The sequence below is a fragment of the Ananas comosus genome, linkage group 4, assembly GCF_001540865.1.
Source record: "Ananas comosus cultivar F153 linkage group 4, ASM154086v1, whole genome shotgun sequence".
NCBI classification, from domain to species: domain Eukaryota; kingdom Viridiplantae; phylum Streptophyta; class Magnoliopsida; order Poales; family Bromeliaceae; genus Ananas; species Ananas comosus.
In genome coordinates, this window is record NC_033624.1 from 14466141 (window position 1) to 14484463 (window position 18323).

At 35.1% G+C, this 18323-nt stretch overlaps 3 protein-coding genes across 18 annotated transcripts; 2 read left to right on the plus strand and 1 right to left on the minus strand.

Annotated features, from left to right (window-relative positions):
* Positions 1949–5845, plus strand: LOC109709260 (probable protein phosphatase 2C 38). 4 transcript variants are annotated; one of them, XR_002215945.1, is made up of 6 exons: positions 1949–2615; positions 3423–3790; positions 4167–4403; positions 4945–5177; positions 5298–5458; positions 5562–5845. XR_002215945.1 is itself a non-coding variant. In XM_020231402.1 (5 exons), the coding sequence occupies exons 1-4, from the start codon at positions 2291–2293 to the stop codon at positions 5173–5175; spliced, it is 1161 nt and encodes a 386-aa protein (XP_020086991.1). In that variant the 5' UTR covers positions 1949–2290; the 3' UTR covers positions 5176–5177; positions 5562–5845. The 4 variants fall into 4 exon arrangements, 2 of the variants coding, with proteins under 2 accessions (XP_020086991.1, XP_020086989.1); XR_002215944.1 differs by having other exon boundaries at positions 5367–5458; XM_020231402.1 differs by lacking the exon at positions 5298–5458.
* On the plus strand, positions 7256–12919 carry LOC109708941 (thylakoid membrane protein TERC, chloroplastic). 13 transcript variants are annotated; one of them, XR_002215846.1, is made up of 16 exons: positions 7257–7558; positions 7654–7728; positions 8625–8761; positions 8919–8995; positions 9262–9349; positions 9445–9525; positions 9739–9795; positions 10181–10262; positions 10488–10537; positions 10628–10684; positions 10781–10859; positions 11549–11607; positions 11721–11778; positions 11952–12133; positions 12265–12286; positions 12368–12919. XR_002215846.1 is itself a non-coding variant. In XM_020230900.1 (16 exons), the coding sequence occupies exons 1-14, from the start codon at positions 7396–7398 to the stop codon at positions 12041–12043; spliced, it is 1155 nt and encodes a 384-aa protein (XP_020086489.1). In that variant the 5' UTR covers positions 7257–7395; the 3' UTR covers positions 12044–12079; positions 12265–12270; positions 12368–12919. The 13 variants fall into 13 exon arrangements, 9 of the variants coding, with proteins under 9 accessions (XP_020086491.1, XP_020086489.1, XP_020086490.1 ...); XR_002215847.1 differs by having other exon boundaries at positions 11952–12079; XR_002215848.1 differs by having other exon boundaries at positions 11952–12071.
* Positions 13281–16478, minus strand: LOC109708943. The gene is made up of 4 exons (XM_020230903.1): positions 16338–16478; positions 14903–14999; positions 14565–14779; positions 13281–13869 (listed from the first exon to the last, which is right to left on the minus strand). Exons 2-4 carry the CDS (start codon positions 14993–14995, stop codon positions 13578–13580), a joined length of 600 nt encoding a protein of 199 aa, XP_020086492.1. The 5' UTR covers positions 14996–14999; positions 16338–16478; the 3' UTR covers positions 13281–13577.

Here is an 18323-nt window from a genome sequence, read left to right on the forward strand (position 1 = left end):
AATAATAATAATAATAATAATAATAAAATAAAAATAAACATCCACTGAACTTATATGACTATTGGACTTAAACATATTCCAAGCACTTTGACATCATAGTTGACGTGATCAAATTATACTTACACATGAAGCTTTTAGAATTGTCTATTTATTTTTGGTGAAAATTTAAAATTCAAGTAGAAAATTCATTCATTTTAGTGCAGTAAAATGTTGTTGAATGTTAAGTTCAATAGGAAATTATCAAGTTTCTAGAATTGCTTGCCCATTTTTTTCCTCGATATCCGCAACAATTGTCAAAATATGTAGTTGGGAAGTAAATTACATTTATTATTAGTTGAATTTTCTCGAAAATATTTAGTACTGTTCAAAAGAACAGAAATTATAGTTTGAGTGAGAATTTTATGTTTCAACTCTTAAAAACAGTTTTCTACAAATGCACGCGGTTTTAGTTTAGTGATTATATATTGAGTTGGTGAAATTTTTAGAAAACTTTAATAAACAAATAAACAAACTAATCGAAAAATTGAACACACAAAATTTAACAATCATTCTCTGGGCCCTTTTCCACCGAGGGCAAGAGAATGAGGGTGAGAGGCGAGACGGGCCGTTTCCGCTTCCGCCTCTAACTCTGCTGTCCTCGGCGAGAGAAAAAAAATAAACGAGGAGAGAGAAAGAGGAGAGAGAAAAAGTAATAAGGATATTTTGGTCAGTTTGTTGAAAATTCAGTCCGAATCTGCAAAATCGAAAATAAAGTGGCCCACTTCTGCAAAAATGCAAAACTAGTGAATTTTTTATGCAAATTGGCCTAGTTATAAATAAGAGAAAAGGAATAAAGTAGTATTTTAGAAAACTAAAAACAATTCAACTGCAAGGCTCACAACTCAAATAAGAAAAAAATAAAAAATGGTTAATATTTAGAATATTAATAAATGGAACTGCTTATCAGGATAACTTGGTCCACGTATCACCTGGTCAAAAAAAGGCGCCCCTAAGACAAGGAGAATGAGAGGAAACAAAATGAGGAACAAAGAAGAGAAAAGGAGCAAAAATTGGCTTAAAAAGTGGGGGGTTGGTTACTCTCTCTCCTGCCCCTGGTCAAACCCATCATCTCCACCCATTCTGATTCACACCAAACCCACCACCAATTTCCTTTTTTTAAAAAAAAAAAACTTTTCTCTTATTAAGCAATTATAAAATAAAATTAAAGTGAAAATGACACAATAATAAGCTAAGTTAAGAGAAGAAAAAAAAATCCTCATTACAACACTTGTATTTTATAGAATATATTTTAAATTAATCATATTATAATCAGTACGGTAAAAAATATTTTAATCAGCGATAAAATAATAGTTGTACATTAAAATGATATTTTAACGTTTTTTATATTTTCATACAATGTGACAATATTTAATTAAATATTATAACTTTTAGATGAAATAACTGAGAGAAAGAGAAATTTCATCTTTGCCCATTTTGTTTCATATAAAAAAAAAAGTAAAAATGTACAATGACCCCTCAACTATAGTACTTTTGAAATCAAACCTCTTAACTATTTTAGAAACTATTCACATTTTTAAATACTATTTTATAGTCTAATTTAAGTTACTTTTATTTAATTAAATTTATATTTTATATTGTAACTCTTTTTTAATTTACGAAATTTATAATTGACTAATTACTAACAAAAAAAAAAGAATAGAATAAATTTTTTACTTAACTTAGAAAATAATCAGCACTAAAAAATGATTATAGCAAAAAAAAAAACTTATAGGATGCATTTAAAAATGGCACATAGTTAAGAGGGCACCTCCATAAAATTCCACTAAAAATTAAATTAAATAAATAAATGAATAAATATAAACAAATTAAAAAAGTAAATCCCTATTTTTATTATTATTTATTTATTTTTTAATAAATGGCTCTTCACTTGGGCGAAGTAATCCCTTTTTAACTTTCCGCTATTTTGCCCCTTCCTTTTCCCTTCTCCACGAAAAGGAGCCGCGCATGGGCTTCTTCGATATATCCCACGGTCGAATCCAACGCGCGCTCACAGATTCCTCCCGAAACCCTCCCACTTCTCCTCTTCCTCCTCCTTCTTCTTCTTCTTCGCTGAAACCCTAGAGAGAGAGAGGGGGGGCGAAGAGTTTTGGTGCTCTCGGTTGGGGATAGCGTCGATCCCTTGCTCGATCGTCGAAGTATATGCGCTCGAAGTCGATCGAGCGGAAGCTGGAACCGAGATCGGGAATCGGCGCGGCGTTGGGCTCGATCGCCGGGTTGTTCGGATGAGGGGATGGTCAGATCCTCCGCGCTGATGAAGATCGTGAGCCCCTGTTGGAAGCCCTCGCCGGAGGCCGACTCCGGCAGCGGCGGCGGCGGAGGCAGGGCCGATGGGCTCTTGTGGTACAAGGATCTGGGCCGCCACGCCGGCGGCGAGTTCTCGATGGCGGTGGTGCAGGCGAACAACCTGTTGGAGGACGGGAGCCAGATCGAGTCGGGGCCGCTGAGCTTCGGCGGTGCGAATTCGCCGCACGGGACGTTCGTCGGGATCTATGATGGGCACGGTGGCCCGGAGACTTCGCGATACATCGCCGACAATCTCTTCCGGCATCTTAAAAGTATGAATTTATCTCCGCGCAATCCCTTTTTCTATCCCCCTCATAAAGAGTTATTGATAGATCAGAGGTTGTCGAAGTTTAGGGATTTTTCGGAAATAGTTCTGGTTGAGATTTGAGAATGCTATTTACTGGAAAATGTTGAGACATAGATTTATATGTTTGGTTATGCGCATGTTAAGCATTGCTTAATCTTTGCATCATTAATTAGACATCCCTGTATCAGAAAGTAAAAGCTTCGCCTAGTTCCTTCAGAGCCTAAGATGTAGAGCTTTACTCGAACTTTTGCTCCATGTGAATAGTTTGTAATTTCTAGGCTCCATTTGTATATGTTTTGCAACCCCATGGTCTTTGTGCTTGTTTGGTTTTGTTTTTCTTTTCTATAAGAAAAAAGTATTTATGGATGATGTTCTTCATTATTATTGTTTTTTTTTTCAAACTCTTTTTTGTCTCTTTCTTTTTGTTTCTTTATGGTTTTCATAATGAATTTGCAAATTAAGCTAAAACGTCAAAACTATGTAAGTTCATATGTAGGTGGCCTTAACCATATATAATATAAGGAAAAATAAAAATAAAAGGTCATAAACAATGCAAAACATGCAATAATATGGCAAATTTGCTTCATGCTTTCCCTTTCCGTAAGGTTTATTCATGTATAATTTTCAACAGTGCAGCATAGCCTGAAAATTTTTATATTAGGATTGAACTGTTGTTCCCTACATCTTATTCTATTCCTCCTCTATCATTGTTTGAATATATTTGCATTCAGTAGTACGGTTGCTTGTTATAACAAATTAGTGTACACTGCAGAATTTGCTACAGAGCAGCACGGCATGTCGGTGGATGTAATAAGAAAAGCATTCACTGCGATCGAAGAGGGCTTTATCTCTCTTGTGAGAAAGCAGTGGTTCAGTAAGCCGCAAATCGCTTCTGTTGGCTCATGTTGTTTGGTGGGCGTTATTTGTGGCGGGATTCTTTATGTTGCGAATGTCGGTGATTCTCGTGCTGTTCTAGGGAGAGTGGAAAGAGGTATTAGGGAGGTCTCAGCTGTACAAATCTCAGAGGAGCACAATGTGAGCATCGAATCTGTGAGAGAGGAAGTGCGCTCTTTGCACCCAGATGATCCGCATATTGTGGTTCTAAAACACAAGGTCTGGCGTGTGAAGGGCCTCATACAGGTGATTCATTTGCCAAGATAAATTGTCCTTTTTTAATAATTTATTATTAGTATTTGTACATACTCTAAGGTTGCGCGTGTTGCGGGCTCGCATTAGGTAACTTTTCCAACTTCCTATTGAAAAAAAGTTTTGTTAATATTATCTTATAATTTGTTTGAAGTATCCCTACTTTTTTGCATCAGGCAAGTTGCGAGTAGGTTATATCTTACTGTATTTGCTTCGAGAGTTCAAAAAATCATCATTGAATGGGCGTTTTTTTTTTTTTTCGTTTGTTTCCTTTTCTTTTTCTTTATGATATTGCAGTGTAGAAGAATTCACTCCATTTGAGAATGTTAGTTATCTCGTGCTTGCATTTTTATCTTATTTATTTGTGCAGATTTCCAGATCTATTGGAGATGCTTATCTTAAAAATGCAGAATTTAACCGAGAACCTCTATTATCAAGGTTCCGGCTTCCCCAGCCCTTCCATAAATCAATACTTAGTGCTGAGCCGTCAATAGTAACGCATAAACTCAGTCCAGAAGATCAATTCGTGATACTTGCCTCAGATGGTCTATGGGAGCACTTAAGCAATCAAGAGGCCGTCGATATAGTTAACAGCTCGCCCAGAAATGTACGATTACCTTGTTCTACCCGTTCTTTTTTAATTCTGATCGCTTATGTAATGGAAAGCTTCTTTCTCTTGATCGTATTTATCTTATTGTTATTCTGCATTAATATGCAACAGAAGAGCTCTTAATGCTTCTCGTGATCACAGATTACTTGTAAAGTGCTTGGGCATCTTACGCGGACTTGGTATAGTTTAGCATCTTTCTCGTTGCCTGACTTGCTCGATTAAACTCCAATTTATCCTTTCTGCAAATTTCTCTCCTCAATCATTATTCTTGTTTAGTAAGCATAAGTTATTCGTGATGTTCATAATCCAAAAGAATCGCTCATATATATGAATGATATGTTGCAAATCATGGATATGCTTTTGCTTTATTTTCTTTACTTTTGTTATCTCTGGAAGTTTTATTGTGGAAAGTCATATGTTAGCTCAAGGATTTATCCAGGTAAATCTGGATCAAACTTTGTGGACCAATTCTGCAATTGACCCCTTATAGAATAACTTAGACATTCAGTAGTCATCACTAATATTTTCCTAATTGCAGGGAATCGCAAGGAGACTTGTAAAAGCTGCGATTCAGGAGGCAGCAAAGAAAAGAGAAATGAGATACTCCGACCTGAAAAAGATTGGTCGAGGGGTTAGGAGACATTTTCACGATGACATAACCGTAATTGTTCTATTTCTCAACCCTACATCTATGACTAAGAACTACTACAACAACTCCGTGCTTTCGCTGAGAGGAGGTGGTGTTCCTACACACACACCATATTCCTGAAGGTTCTAGAAGCTTCTTCCAAAATCCTCTTCATAATTGCATTGGAATTCGTCTTTACTTCTATTAGCTTGGACCCCCACGTTGTTTTCTTTTCGTTCATTATTTTCCTGCCAATTTTATAGATTGATTAACATCGATTGCTTAGTATCGTACGAAGAAGAATAATTCTCTTCTTATTGGACTCGAAATAGATGCAATTAGCAAGTATTGGATTTGCCATTGCCTGGGTTTCATCCTTCTGAGCTTGGGTGGGGAGTGACAACCGGGAGAATGAAACTATCAGGTAATTGGGTGGTCGTTGTGTAAATTGTTTTTTTCCTGTCGAAACTATCCATGTGAATAAAGAGCAAATGGTCTCATGTTGCTCTTTTCTTTTATTTTCGCAGTGTGGCTTTGTTCAAAATTTCATGTTTCGAATGTACTGTTGTGAGAAAATGTTCTTCTGATCACGAGAAGGCGGAGACGCCCGCAGCTTTTTCGACTGTAAAGAATCTGCTGTCCTATTATTTCTTTCTTTCTTTCGTTCGGGTGTGATACACATTCTACACCTACCCTGTAAAGAGATCCCATTTTTGAGACCATTCTCTGTCATATTAATGTTACTTATTACTAGTATGTTGTGTTTAAATTTGTTTGTTAACATGTAATCCACTTATGGAAATTATCCCTCTCTCTCTCTCTCTCTCTATGTAGTCAGCTTATCTTAGCACGTAGTTGTGTGATTTATCTGGGATGAACTGTGAACTTGGGTACCAGAGAAAAATGATTGTTTGGTTAGAGCTTTAGGAGAACTGCTTCTCTATCTGGGAAAGTAATAAGAAAATGCTTGGTGAGTGGAAGAAGCTAAAATGAGCTCTTAGCTTTTCGACGCTGTTTGGTATTATTGCCATTGTTTTATTTATATAAATATTATTTTATCTACAACGGGTATGAATAAAAAATTTATGAGATGCGTGAGTTGCATTTCCTCTCTCTCTCTCTCTCTCTCTCTCTCTCTCTCTCTCTCTCTCAATGTGGGTTTTGGCTTTTTAGCAGAAAACCGGCCTCGGCAAAAATTACCAGAAAAATGAAAGGTAAAATCATATAGAGTTGAGAATATTATCGATAATAAACGAGCCGTTTTACTATCTATTTGTTTTCGATGTTAGAGCTTTCAAATTGACGATTGGCTTCGGTAAATATGATCTAAATCATTTAAACTATCTAGAAATCAAATTTCACGCACTTTCGATATTATTTTTTTATTCATCAAGTGAACAGAAAAATGAATGACTGAAAATAAATATTCTTTAAAAAATGATGGTAGGAGTCTTGTAATCAAGATCAAGAGTATAGATCTTGTTTTAAATAGTTTAAAGAACTTTTTAATAAAAATTCAATTGATTTGGATTTCTTTACGCCGTTAAACAAGAAAACGCCTCTTATCGACCATTAAAATTACAAATTTTGAAACCCTTTGATCATTAGGCAAAGGATGTCGAAAAGATTTGAAATTTGATTTCTAAACACTTCAAGTGATATAGATCATGTTCAACGGAGCCGATCGTTAATTTGGAAGCTCTATCATCGAAAATAAATAGGTAGTAAAACGGCTCGTTTACTATCGATAGTATTCTAGCAAAACTCAAATCATAGGTAACTTATTTAAATTATTGATCATTTTAAGTTTACTATCAACTTTTCGCGAATTTAATTTTACTATTTATTTTTTTATTTTTTGATTTAAATCAGTAGTCAATGACATTTTGATTTAAAAATTTTAAGCCATTTGCTTTTTTTTAATGAGTTTATAATTATAAAAATTTTATAAAGTATAATAACTAAATATATAAAAACTTAAATTTTAAATTCGAATTATTATTGATCAACTTAAATTAAATAAATTAAAAAAATTGAATGATAAAATTAAAATTTTGAAAGTCCACGGTTCAGGCAAGTTCCATACATTTATACAAAAAAAATATAGGACAAGAAGTTTAAGGTCTATCTTAAATTTCCACATAATTGATGGGGTCGTGATGCAATTTTTCCAAAGTGGCAATAAATTTGCGTACTTATTTGAATATTCCGATGTAAAAAAAAGTGTCCCAAGCAAAACAAACAACCAAAAACTAGCCCAACGAACCCGTCACTCCCTTATCATCCCCCCTCCCCTCATCCCCGCTTCTCCCTCCCTCTCTCTCTCTCTCTCTCTCTCTCTCTCTCTCTCTAAGAGGAGCCATGGCGCTCGCCTCGCCCATCCACCGCCCCACCCTTCGAACCCCTCTCCGCTTCGACCCTTCTCCTCGCCGAGCGCGCTCTCTCTACTCCCTATCCCGCTCTCTCTTCGCCGCCGCCGCCGCCGCCGCCGCCACCACCACCTCCTCCTCATCTTCCTCTTTAGGTAGGGTTTCTCCTCTGATCGAACTCGATGCTTCCTTTTATACACGTTCGATTTCGATTTCTCACACACCATGGACCTAACCGGGGCAATTTCAGCTCGCTGTCGCCGCGGGGATTCGTTAAGGGTATGGTGTGCGAAAGGGACGGAGAAGGAAGATGTATCAGTTACAGGTGAGCTATATCCTCACTATCTTGTTTCACCATGGAGAGGAAGAGTTTGCATTTGTGTCTTTAATTTGTCCTATAGGAGAAGATCCACTAGTTGTTTGTTGAAATGTCCTTCCTTTAGTTGGCTTTTTCGGCATTTGATTGGTATGCAGTTGTTCCATGCCTAGACGAGTGTATGTTCGGTAAGTTTCATTATGTACGTAAAATCGAAACACTTTTTAACATGTATGATGAAGTGGAGAAACAACTAAATTTGCTTGGCTTTATACAGTCCTCAAAAGTATGACTCAAAACAAAAATTTAGACCAAAATGGCTCCCGAAGAAGGGAATCAGATATAAAAGCTTCAGAATTAAAGCCTTATGTCCTGCATCCACACTTCTGACAGAAGACGAATAACACCCTTCTTCAAGGATTATGGAGGACCAAAAAATCAATGAATAACCTGAGCGGAAACAAAATTAAATCTTTCAACTTAATGGGCAGTAAAAGCTATGTGTTCTCTTCTTTTTGGATATTTTAAACAATGTCTTAGTAATGAGAATTTCATTTTTACACAGATATAACCTGCAAAAGTCTTTCAAGAGTAACCTTTTACAGGGGAATCAAAGTCGTGCATGAGATGCTAACTATGCAGTAATGTTTGGCCCTCACTATACTAGCATCTGCTTTCAATGGGTTATTTTGAACTGCAACGGTTTTTCTTTTTTATTTTATGTATATAATTTTTTTGAGAGAGATTCTTTGTCATTGTTTTTGAACTTCAAAAAGAGTCTTATGGTTTGATTGTTAATTCTTCTTTAATTTTCTGAAGTTTTACATCTATGTTCTGGACCTTGTGTTGTCTGATCTATTCATGAAAGGAATACATATGATATTGATATTGAAACGAATCTGCAGAAGAGTTGGAAACGTCTAGTACTCAGACACATGATAAAATAGACAATGACGGAAGGCTCACTTCAAATTCTACTCCAGATTCTGGACAAGATGTATCGACTCATGTAGAATCTTCTTTCAGAACTGTTGCATTATGGGTGAGTATATTGTAAATTGAATTACGAAATCAATATATGATAGTGTGATGATGGTGGGTGTTTCCCTCTCTCTCTCTCTCTCTCTCTCTCTCTCTCTGGACTATATATTCTTCAGTGGACCTGACATTGTTCCTTCAAACAATTTCTCCTTTTGCAGGTTTGTGCTGCTGTGACTTTTGGAATTGCTATTGGTCTCAAGGATGGAGTAGGAAAGGCATCTGAATATTTTGCAGGGTATGCATGGAATGTTATTCTAGATACTGGGTGCACTGTTTAATTTGATGCTGGGTTGCCCAGTTACTATTCACTACTTTTATTGTAGGCTTGGGATCGATTCATGCACATGTTCCTTTGCTAAGCGAATAGTGTCTTCTGAACTTATGATATAATGCAGGACTTGGCCATACATATTTTTTGTATTTTTTTAAAAGAATGGATTCTAATAATCATCTTGTTAATAGTAGCTTGTATGATTATGGTCAGGTTATATTGTACTGCAGGTACCTTTTGGAGCAGAGCTTGTCCGTGGACAATCTTTTTGTTTTTGTCCTGATCTTTAGATACTTCAAAGTGCCAAAGATGTATCAGGTATTCTTAGGTCTGCATACTGATGTACTACCTGGCGGCTTCATTTTGGGATTATATTGTTGTGCTAATATATTCGTTATTACATTTAAACCTAGAGCCGGGTGCTTACATATGGTATAGCTGGAGCAGTCATCTTTCGTGCAGTGATGATCTTGCTTGGTGCAGCCACTCTTCAGGTTTCTAATTCAAGATTCGGTGCATGTTAATCTTAAGCTTTGATATTTTTCAGATTTTTTTAGGCCAACGTATGGGTAGTCGCTGTACTATCTCAATATTGCGACTAGTCCCTTCTTTTCTGCTTAGATGGACTATGCATACATTTTACCCATCTTTTTCTTAACTCTGGTTTTCTTGTTCCTCTCATATTAATGTCTCGTGCTTATGCTTAGAGGTTTGAAGCGGTGAACTTGTTGCTGGCTTTGATCCTTCTATTCTCTTCCTACAAGGTGAATTTCTTTCCTTAGCAAATATAGACCAAGATTTTTATATGTTAAATATTTAAGTTATCATTGCCCATTTTTAACATATTGGCTGCAAGAAACTTGAAAAAGAAAGGAAAAAAAACTGTCAAGAACAAGCAAATTTCTGATTTCTGAACCATAGGAGATAGCCGTGTTTATAATTGGAGTTCAAGAGAACTTCTAACTACATTTGAGTCTATGTATACTGCATTTGCAATTTTCTTTTTCTTTTTTTTTTTTTGGTTTCTTGAAATTAGACATAAGGTGATTCCCTATACATACTCAGTTACAAGTTTTCTTATGGGAAGCTTCAAAGTAACCTCTAACTTTTCTCAGTGTACTAATCTATATGTTGGTGACTCTGCGACAGCTGTTTTCTGCTGAAGAGGATGAGACTGACCTTGCTGATAATTTTATTGTGAAAACATGCCAAAAGTTCATTCCTGTTACTGGTAAGGTTTTTATACAATATTTTGTGTCTATTTCAACAAACATGGTTTAGATGCTTGATTAGAATCGGCTAGATATTGTAACTATCTCTCAATTGTTGTTTATAGATACTCTTGTTCCTTTAGCTATGATTTCTTTTGCTGTTGCCTGTCTTCCCCTTAGACGTATCATTTGGATAGTTACATGATTATATAATATTCACCTATCATCTGGTTTTTGAGTTTCAGCTTATTATGATGGTCATCGGTTCTTTACAACTCAAGATGGGGCATGGAAAGTAAGTCCATTACAAATAGGCAAGAATAGTTGAATCTTTTGAATGGCATGTCGTTTATTTGCGTATTGATGGATGGAAATGTGTTTGCAGGCTACACCTTTACTTCTAACACTTGCGGTGGTTGAGCTAAGTGACATTGCTTTTGCTGTAGGTTCCTTCGCACTCTGTTCTGTGTGTTGTGAATTTTGTGATTTCCACTGCTAACTATATTTTAATACGAGAAGAAGATGTTTTTACTTGCAGATTGACTCAATACCAGCAGTTTTTGGTGTCACAAGGGATCCTTTCATTGTATTTTCTTCAAATCTTTTTGCTATTACAGGTAATGCCTTACTCTTCAAGAGCTCTATTACCCACACAACTGATATTCTATGTTAATTTTGTAGTGTATTTATCTGATGTTAATGCTTCATATTGTCTTCTTCAAGCTATTTTTTATTTGCCCTTTCCTCCTGCAAAGTTGTCAATGAATTGGTTTGAAATGTTTCAGTGTTTTTAAGGAATTTAGGAAAGATGTACCGGATGCTCTAATTGATTATGTCCTCTAAATAGTATCTTAGGTATAAAATCTGATACAGAAATGAAGTGGATTAGTATTCCCAAGAAATTACTTACACAATGATTACCAGTTACGGTTGATTCTGAAGATGACTATGCTAGAAACATAGAATCGTAATGGTGGAGTTCGTATTAAGATCTTTATGTAGACTGGCTCATATTGTGTCTCTTCCATTGTCACCAGAGTCGAGTAGTTCTATAAATGGAATAAAATGTGCAGGAGGATAGTAGTGGATATATAGTCATAAAAACAAGTCAGTTGGCATAAAACACGTGAACTTTGGTGACATACCAATAAACCCCAGAAAATTTGCTTTATATAGTTTTAATTGCTTATCATATATTTCCAAGTAAGTATGTCCGAAACTGTTAGTTTATTTTCTTAGAAGATAAATTCATAGTTCGCTATTTTTGGTTGCATTTGTTTACATAATTTAATAATTGATCATGCAGGTCTGAGGTCGCTTTATATACTTATTTCTGAGAGTATGTCTGAGTTGGAGTATCTACAGGTAAGTGTGAACTTGCTCTTATATTGTGTCCCTGTTGTTATTGTGCTCCATTATGTCAGACTATTTTATAGCTATGTATTGCTGGTTCGCAACTTCAAACTTCTTCTTTGCAGCCTGCTATTGGCACAGTTTTGGGCTTCATAGGGACTAAGATGATATTCGATTTTTTTGGTAAGTAATTACTGAACATCATAGAATATTATCATCTAACCTAACATTGCACAGCTCTTCTTGTGTGCATCAGTGGCTTGCTGGATAACATCAGATTCTTAAAAACGTGTATTTCCTCTTTCTATATTCCATTTGATTTCTTTCACTCATGTAGCTGAAATTACATCTGGCAGGTTATCACATACCAACGGAGATATCGCTGGGTTTTGTCGCCGCGTGTCTCAGTGCAGGAGTGGTGTTGAGCATCACAAAGAAATCTGAATGATGGAGATACAAGAAGAGCAACTTAACGAGTAAGAAGGTGTAAAAAAAAAAAACAACTTACTCTATGGTACAGAAACTGATGCAGCTCATGGTGCTTCTTAAACATTCGATTTTCACATTTCGTTGAGAATGCTGTTCTTTTTTATTTTCTTTTCCTTAATCTTTTACTTTTCTCTTGTTCTATAATTTGTGGCTCGTCCCTCTATCCTTTGTCCTCTCCAGATTCAGGTCTAAGCAGAACATCGTATGCATTTCTTCTTCTATTTTTTCGCTTTCTTTGGGAAATAATAGAGCTTTTGACCTCATTTTTCTCCTCTTTGGACAGGTAATTTAAACAGTGATTTTGAGCAAGAATAAAGTGTTCACTGTTCAGCAGACAAATCTCCTACATTGTTTCTCTACCTGGAACCAGAAGCTCTGCTAGAAGAAAAACATTTCTTCTTGTTCACAGCTGGCATTTGCTCATATTATGGAATGGGAATTGATATATATTCTACTGTTTCACGTTGCTCTATAAAAAGAACATCCAACTTGCTCAGAAATACCCCGAAGGCCAAGCACGAGAAAGAAGGAAAGCAATAAAAAATCAGTGATAGTAAGCTGCATTTCAAGTAAAAAGGACACTTAATGACATCAGATTCCATCTAAAAAGGACTCTAGTCATAAGCTGCATAGTCAATTGCTTCTAACTTTTTCGAGCTTTTTGTATTCTTTTTTTTTTTAATTTTTTTGGAACCTTCCGTGTGCTTAATAGTGCAGCATTGCCATGTAACTTTCATTCTGATGATATGTACGCAAGAGCTGAATCTGTGATTCTGCATAGCTAAGTTGATTGCTTCTTAAAGAAATGCTTGTGCTTGTAGGGCATTGAATACCATCTTGAATGGATATGTTCTCAAAAATAATTGTTCTGTAGTACCAAGAAAATGTGCTATTTGGTATAGCTTTAAAATCCCTGGAACTTGCTATGTAGTAATTGCTTGGCTCTATCAGATAGATATATTTTGCGCAGAATCTCATTACAGCGTTGATTCTTTTGGGCCCATTTTGAAATGGCATTAAGATTCCAACAATGTCAAGCATAACAAGAGTAAAATTCAATAATTAAGCAGAACAAAGGGGAAAAAAGATAACACCATCAAAAAGCGCCCTTCGTGGTGTATCTACTACCGTTTCAAAGCATAGCACTTTGCTATCCTTCCTAATAAAGGATGCTTACAAACAACTTAACAAAAAAATAGAAAAAGACAGCAACATTTTGAATAACAAGATAGCAAATTGCAAATGCGACAGGCAGGAGTTCACAATTTTCCAAATTAAAAAAAAAACACATCACAGCAACCAACAATTACTTTCAAGCTAAATGAATGGAAACATCTAATATAATCCTGGTAGAATTTAAGCCCAAACAGTCTTTGCTGATTAATAGCCCCACATAGGTTTATGAAAAAAGATAGATGCATCAACCAATTGTTTTGTTCGACGGATCGGGTATATTTACAAATAAAGCTAAGTACTACCAACTATGTTCCGAATCAAACCTTAGGAGCAGCCCCATTGGACTCATACTCTGCAGAATAAACCTGGCCATATTCACCTTTAGGATCATTCTCATCCAAGTAATCAGCCCTTGCGTTTATCGTCAGCATCTGGCACACAAGCCAGAAGAGGGCGGCGTCCAGGGCCAAGAAGGCGGCTCCGCCAAACAGCCCGGTCTTAGCAGTTGGGCATTGGGTGCTGAGATCATGGTGGACGTTGCGCGAAATGTGAAGGCCTTCGGTGATGGTTGCCCACATCATCATCCCTAGAGCTAGGGCTGAGACAATCCTGATTAAATAAGACAAATTAGATATAAGAGAAAATGGTCAATATTTTAAGCCTGTTTAGAGGCATGAGCATTTCGGTTCAACATTTCACTTTTGGTTAAGTGAGAGCCCTTCGGTGATTGACGATTAAAAATGCTGCAGCCGCAAAATTAATATACAAGCCTCAAAGTACTTCTTACTCAGAGATGATGAAACATTTCATAGGTGGAATAATTATATTTTTCAATATCATTATTAGTAGGACAATGCAATGGATTGAAGTTAAAGCATGTAATTTTCAATCACAAAAGAGCGAAAAAATTATCACCCGAAGACTTGTTCAAGCATCCAAAAAGACCCTTGGTGTATTCCTTAACGAAGAGTAATAAAGGGCATCCATTAGAAATACAGCATAAACCATGAAATAATCTCATAGAATTGCATTTCCAAAAGTCAAACGAGCTCCACTAAAGTTTTATCTGTTGAAATGATTGCATGGTTAAATACGAAAGAACAACGTACATCACTAGATGAAAAAATATAGCATGCGACAACTCATGTAGAAAAGAGCATCTGTCCTTAAGCTGGTAGCTACTACAAAAATTAAGCTCCCGGGAGTTGAATTTCCTGATTTTACTCACTACTCCAGACTTTCATATACAGTCGCAAAGATAAATTTGGGATGCAAGATAGAATAAGTTGGTGAAGGAGACTTACTCCGCGATAAAGAAGAATACCGCCAAGGAAGTGCTTCGAAACAAAACTTCTTGCGGAACCGACTTTCCTTTGTACGGGAAAAACACAGCAAAATGGCCAACAATAGCAGTTGCAACAAGCGCGACGATAGATAAACTCCCTAGAGCGACTGTTGGGTCGTTTGGAAACTTGCAGATAACAACACCTTTTCCGTGAATTATTGTTCCAGATGCAGGCTACAAAAGATATAAAAAATACATCATCAAATAACTACAAGCAAATATATATCAATCAAAACTTGATTTTAAGATGCTCAGGATTCATTGCTAAGATAAGAAGCACTTTAGAGAGAATAAAACCTTCTTATTTTCCGCAACGACACCAAAGATGAAGGCCAGCGATCCCAAGAAGGCCACAGAAAGAGCGAGTCTTAGTGTTGAATTTGTAGCCATTGCTCTATCAAGATACATAAATAATTAACAAATAAAATGACAATAAGAACAACAAATTAGCAAACAAAAGAACAAGTTTACCGTGAAAATTTAACCAACTATGATACATAATTATTTTTAAGAACGTCATATTTTATAATATTAAGACCCGCGAAGCTCCACAAGTATTAGATAGTACAACAAATCACTAATATCTGTAAAATCTCAACAAAGTATCATAAATTACACAATCAGAATAGTAATTCAGAAAGTAAAATTTTTGGCCAACAAATTTAGAGCTCTTCTAATTTATTTTTGAGTATACGAATATGGCATATTGGAGTCACTAAAGAAATAACAACAAAGACAATGGACAGTGCTATACAAACTTTTGTAGAAGAAAAAAAACAAAATTCAACATACGAAGTTCTCAATTATGTGGATGTAATAACCATGACTACAATTCTTTAATCAAAAACTAAGATCACTGTGGAAATTAATTTCCAACATATTTATCACCTAGAAAAAAGGGGTGTTTTAGTTTAGTTTTTTTTTGCAACAACAAAAACTGTTCCCCAAACATCAAATGGTAAGAAAAAGGTACCAAAAATCCTTAATTTTAAGGAATATAAGAAAGGATTGAGCAAAGAATACACTAAATATGATTACCACAAAATTATTTAACTTAAAGGAGAATCAAAATTCTATGTTGCACCCCCACCCCAAAAAAACCTACATGCAACATAGTCGCAAACAAGATTACTATCTGATAAACCATAACGCTTACATATACAATACAATCTACTAATTATGATAAGCTGTATAATATTGCACCAAAATTTCAACAGCGATTAATAAAGATACAAATTTATCCATTTGAAACTATTTAAAATAACAAAAAGCTAAAGATATATGTAAAAAAGGATCAAAAAAATAAAGCCCACATATTCACATTATGTTGGGCATATGATCAAAGGATTAAGAAAACATAATAAAATAATTAAACAAAAAGTAAAAATCGAAAATTCCCAAAATATATTGATTTCCACCTCAAAGACCAAATCTATACAATATCGCTAATTTAGGGCAGAACTAAATTTTAAAAAATAACCAGAAAATTTATAAAATAGTCACAAAATACAAAATTTCCATCGATTACTCTCAAAATTCAAAGCCCCAAACCCCCTCTAGTAGAAATAGAAAACAAAGTAGATTAACAACAGGAGAAACCGAAAAAAAAATAGAAAAAAATAGAAATTGCAAAATCGAACGAACCAGATCCGCGATGAGAAACCAAAAGAGATGATTACAATGAAACTAATAAAAAAGGAAAAAGAAAATCTAGGGTTAGGGCTTCGCCTACCGGAGACCTCCTCGGAACGATCGCAATTCACAAGAGTGGAGTAACGATGTATGGTTATAGAGATAGAGAAAAGGGCCGATATTTTAAATACTCGGACTATACGGTGGTAACTTTGCACATAAGTCCAAAAAATTTGTATAATTACACAACTCCTCTGTCCTTAGTTGGCGGCGGGATCTGGCGGGATACCGAAAAAGGCATTGAGATTCCTCAGCCCCTACGCTATGCAAAATTGACTTAAAATAAGGCTTTGAAAAGGAGATATTAACGATTTTGCCACTGCGTGGGATTTGTGGATCAACCGTTGGATTTGTAGTGGTGCGTCTGATGGACGGTTGAGATTTTTCAAATCTTTTTGTATATAAGGAAGGTAACAGCTGTATATAGATAAGTTCCACCTCGGGGAGGCAAATATGGTGTGAACGGAAAATTATGCGGAGTTGCATTCGGAAACTTTTTATGCGGAGCGACGTGATTGAACGGCTGAGATGAGTTTGAGCTTGAGGCTATTAACGGTGGATCTTAGTCTCGCTTAGAAAACTCTATACGGGGGGTCGTATTGCGGCGCTGTTGTATCTCGAGTAGGAAAGGAATCCGGGGATTGGTGGAAACAGTTCGGCCGTGTTGTGAATTTACGGATTTGCCCTTTTTTGTTTTTAATGAGAAAAGGAATGTGTAAAAGAGGGTAACAAAATTGATATATATAAATATCAGATTCAATGTATCTGGTCATTTTAATTCTCCTGGAAAATTAATACTATTTATAAGTGCTCTCTCTTAAATTATTAGGAATTTATATTTTTAGAGCTTGTTTTTATTATTGACAAAGAAAAATAAGTAAAATTCAAGTTATATACAACGCATTTTTTTTCTGAAAATAATAAAAGTAAATCTGGCATTAATAGTGCCTAAATTAATATAATTGCTTTGCTCATTTGATTGAATAGAATCTTAATTGATAGCAATTAAGAAATACTCCTCATTTTGTTTTGATATTCATTTCTTTTTCCATTCGAATGAATTTTATTTTAGTATTAAAGTTTGTTATTTTGTGCCTAGCTTAAAATATAAGGAAAACTTTAAATACCATCCTTATGGTTTTCGCACTATATCACTTTAATACCATGTGATTTAAATCATCTCCACTAATTTTTTCGTTAAATCAGTGACAATTTTAAAACTAAAGGGTACTAAAGTGAATATACGATAAACCACAGGTGGGATATCTATATTTTTTTATATATAATTTAACAAAAAGTTAATAAAAGACTGACGAAAAGAGAAAAAAAAATCACAGTGTACTAAATTGACACACTTTAAACTATATGATACTAAAGTGGGAAAGTACGAAACCACATTAATGGTATTTGAAGCTTACCCTAAAATATATCATCATCAAGTTCGCATTTTGGTTGTTGTTTTCATGTGTCATTGGATTATACAAACAAATGGAGTGTAGCTTATTTTTTGGTATGTTTATCTTATTTCTAATGCTTGTCCTTAAGTTTCATGTCACTCTCAATTGCAATTTTATAAATTTGTTTTAATGTGCATAATTGGGATTTTCTGAAATTGCTTCTTTACTAGGAATGGCCCCTTAAAATATTTCAATAAAATATATTGAGTTTTGGAGGATTTTTTTTTAAGTTTATTTGTGAATATCAAATATAAGTTTGTAGGGGGAAATAAATGTAAATTGAAGTAGGTAATTTTCCAAATGTAAACCTGGTTAGAAGTAGAGTTACTTGATTAATCAAGTTGTGCATATGGGCTAGTGTACTATATTATTTCTAATATACCATGTAATGTAACTTTAAATTATAAAATTCTACACATATGAAATCCAGTAAAACTTATATACAAAAAAAAAATCTCAAATTATTTAAAATAATTATAAATCCAAGTATTTACCAAATGAAATTGCTATGGCAATTTAAATTATATAGTGAACCATTGCCCCTTAATGACAAAAAAAGGCCTTGTGAA

What these genes read in the sequence shown, in the direction of transcription:
- LOC109709260 (XM_020231402.1), top strand. Translation starts at nt 2,291, where the DNA reads ATGGTCAGATCCTCCGCGCTGATGAAGATCGTGAGCCCCTGTTGGAAG. An exon ending in TCTCTTCCGGCATCTTAAAA is followed by an intron (nt 2,616 to 3,422) that starts GTATGAATTTAT and finishes TGTACACTGCAG; the next exon opens with AATTTGCTACAGAGCAGCAC. An exon ending in GTGTGAAGGGCCTCATACAG is followed by an intron (nt 3,791 to 4,166) that starts GTGATTCATTTG and finishes TTATTTGTGCAG; the next exon opens with ATTTCCAGATCTATTGGAGA.
- LOC109708941 (XM_020230893.1), top strand. Translation starts at nt 7,396, where the DNA reads ATGGCGCTCGCCTCGCCCATCCACCGCCCCACCCTTCGAACCCCTCTC. An exon ending in AAAGTTCATTCCTGTTACTG is followed by an intron (nt 10,263 to 10,487) that starts GTAAGGTTTTTA and finishes TTTGAGTTTCAG; the next exon opens with CTTATTATGATGGTCATCGG. An exon ending in CTCAAGATGGGGCATGGAAA is followed by an intron (nt 10,538 to 10,627) that starts GTAAGTCCATTA and finishes ATGTGTTTGCAG; the next exon opens with GCTACACCTTTACTTCTAAC.
- LOC109708943 (XM_020230903.1), bottom strand. Translation starts at nt 14,995, where the DNA reads ATGGCTACAAATTCAACACTAAGACTCGCTCTTTCTGTGGCCTTCTTG. An exon ending in TCGTTGCGGAAAATAAGAAG is followed by an intron (nt 14,780 to 14,902) that starts GTTTTATTCTCT and finishes TATCTTTTGTAG; the next exon opens with CCTGCATCTGGAACAATAAT. An exon ending in GTATTCTTCTTTATCGCGGA is followed by an intron (nt 13,870 to 14,564) that starts GTAAGTCTCCTT and finishes TTATTTAATCAG; the next exon opens with GATTGTCTCAGCCCTAGCTC.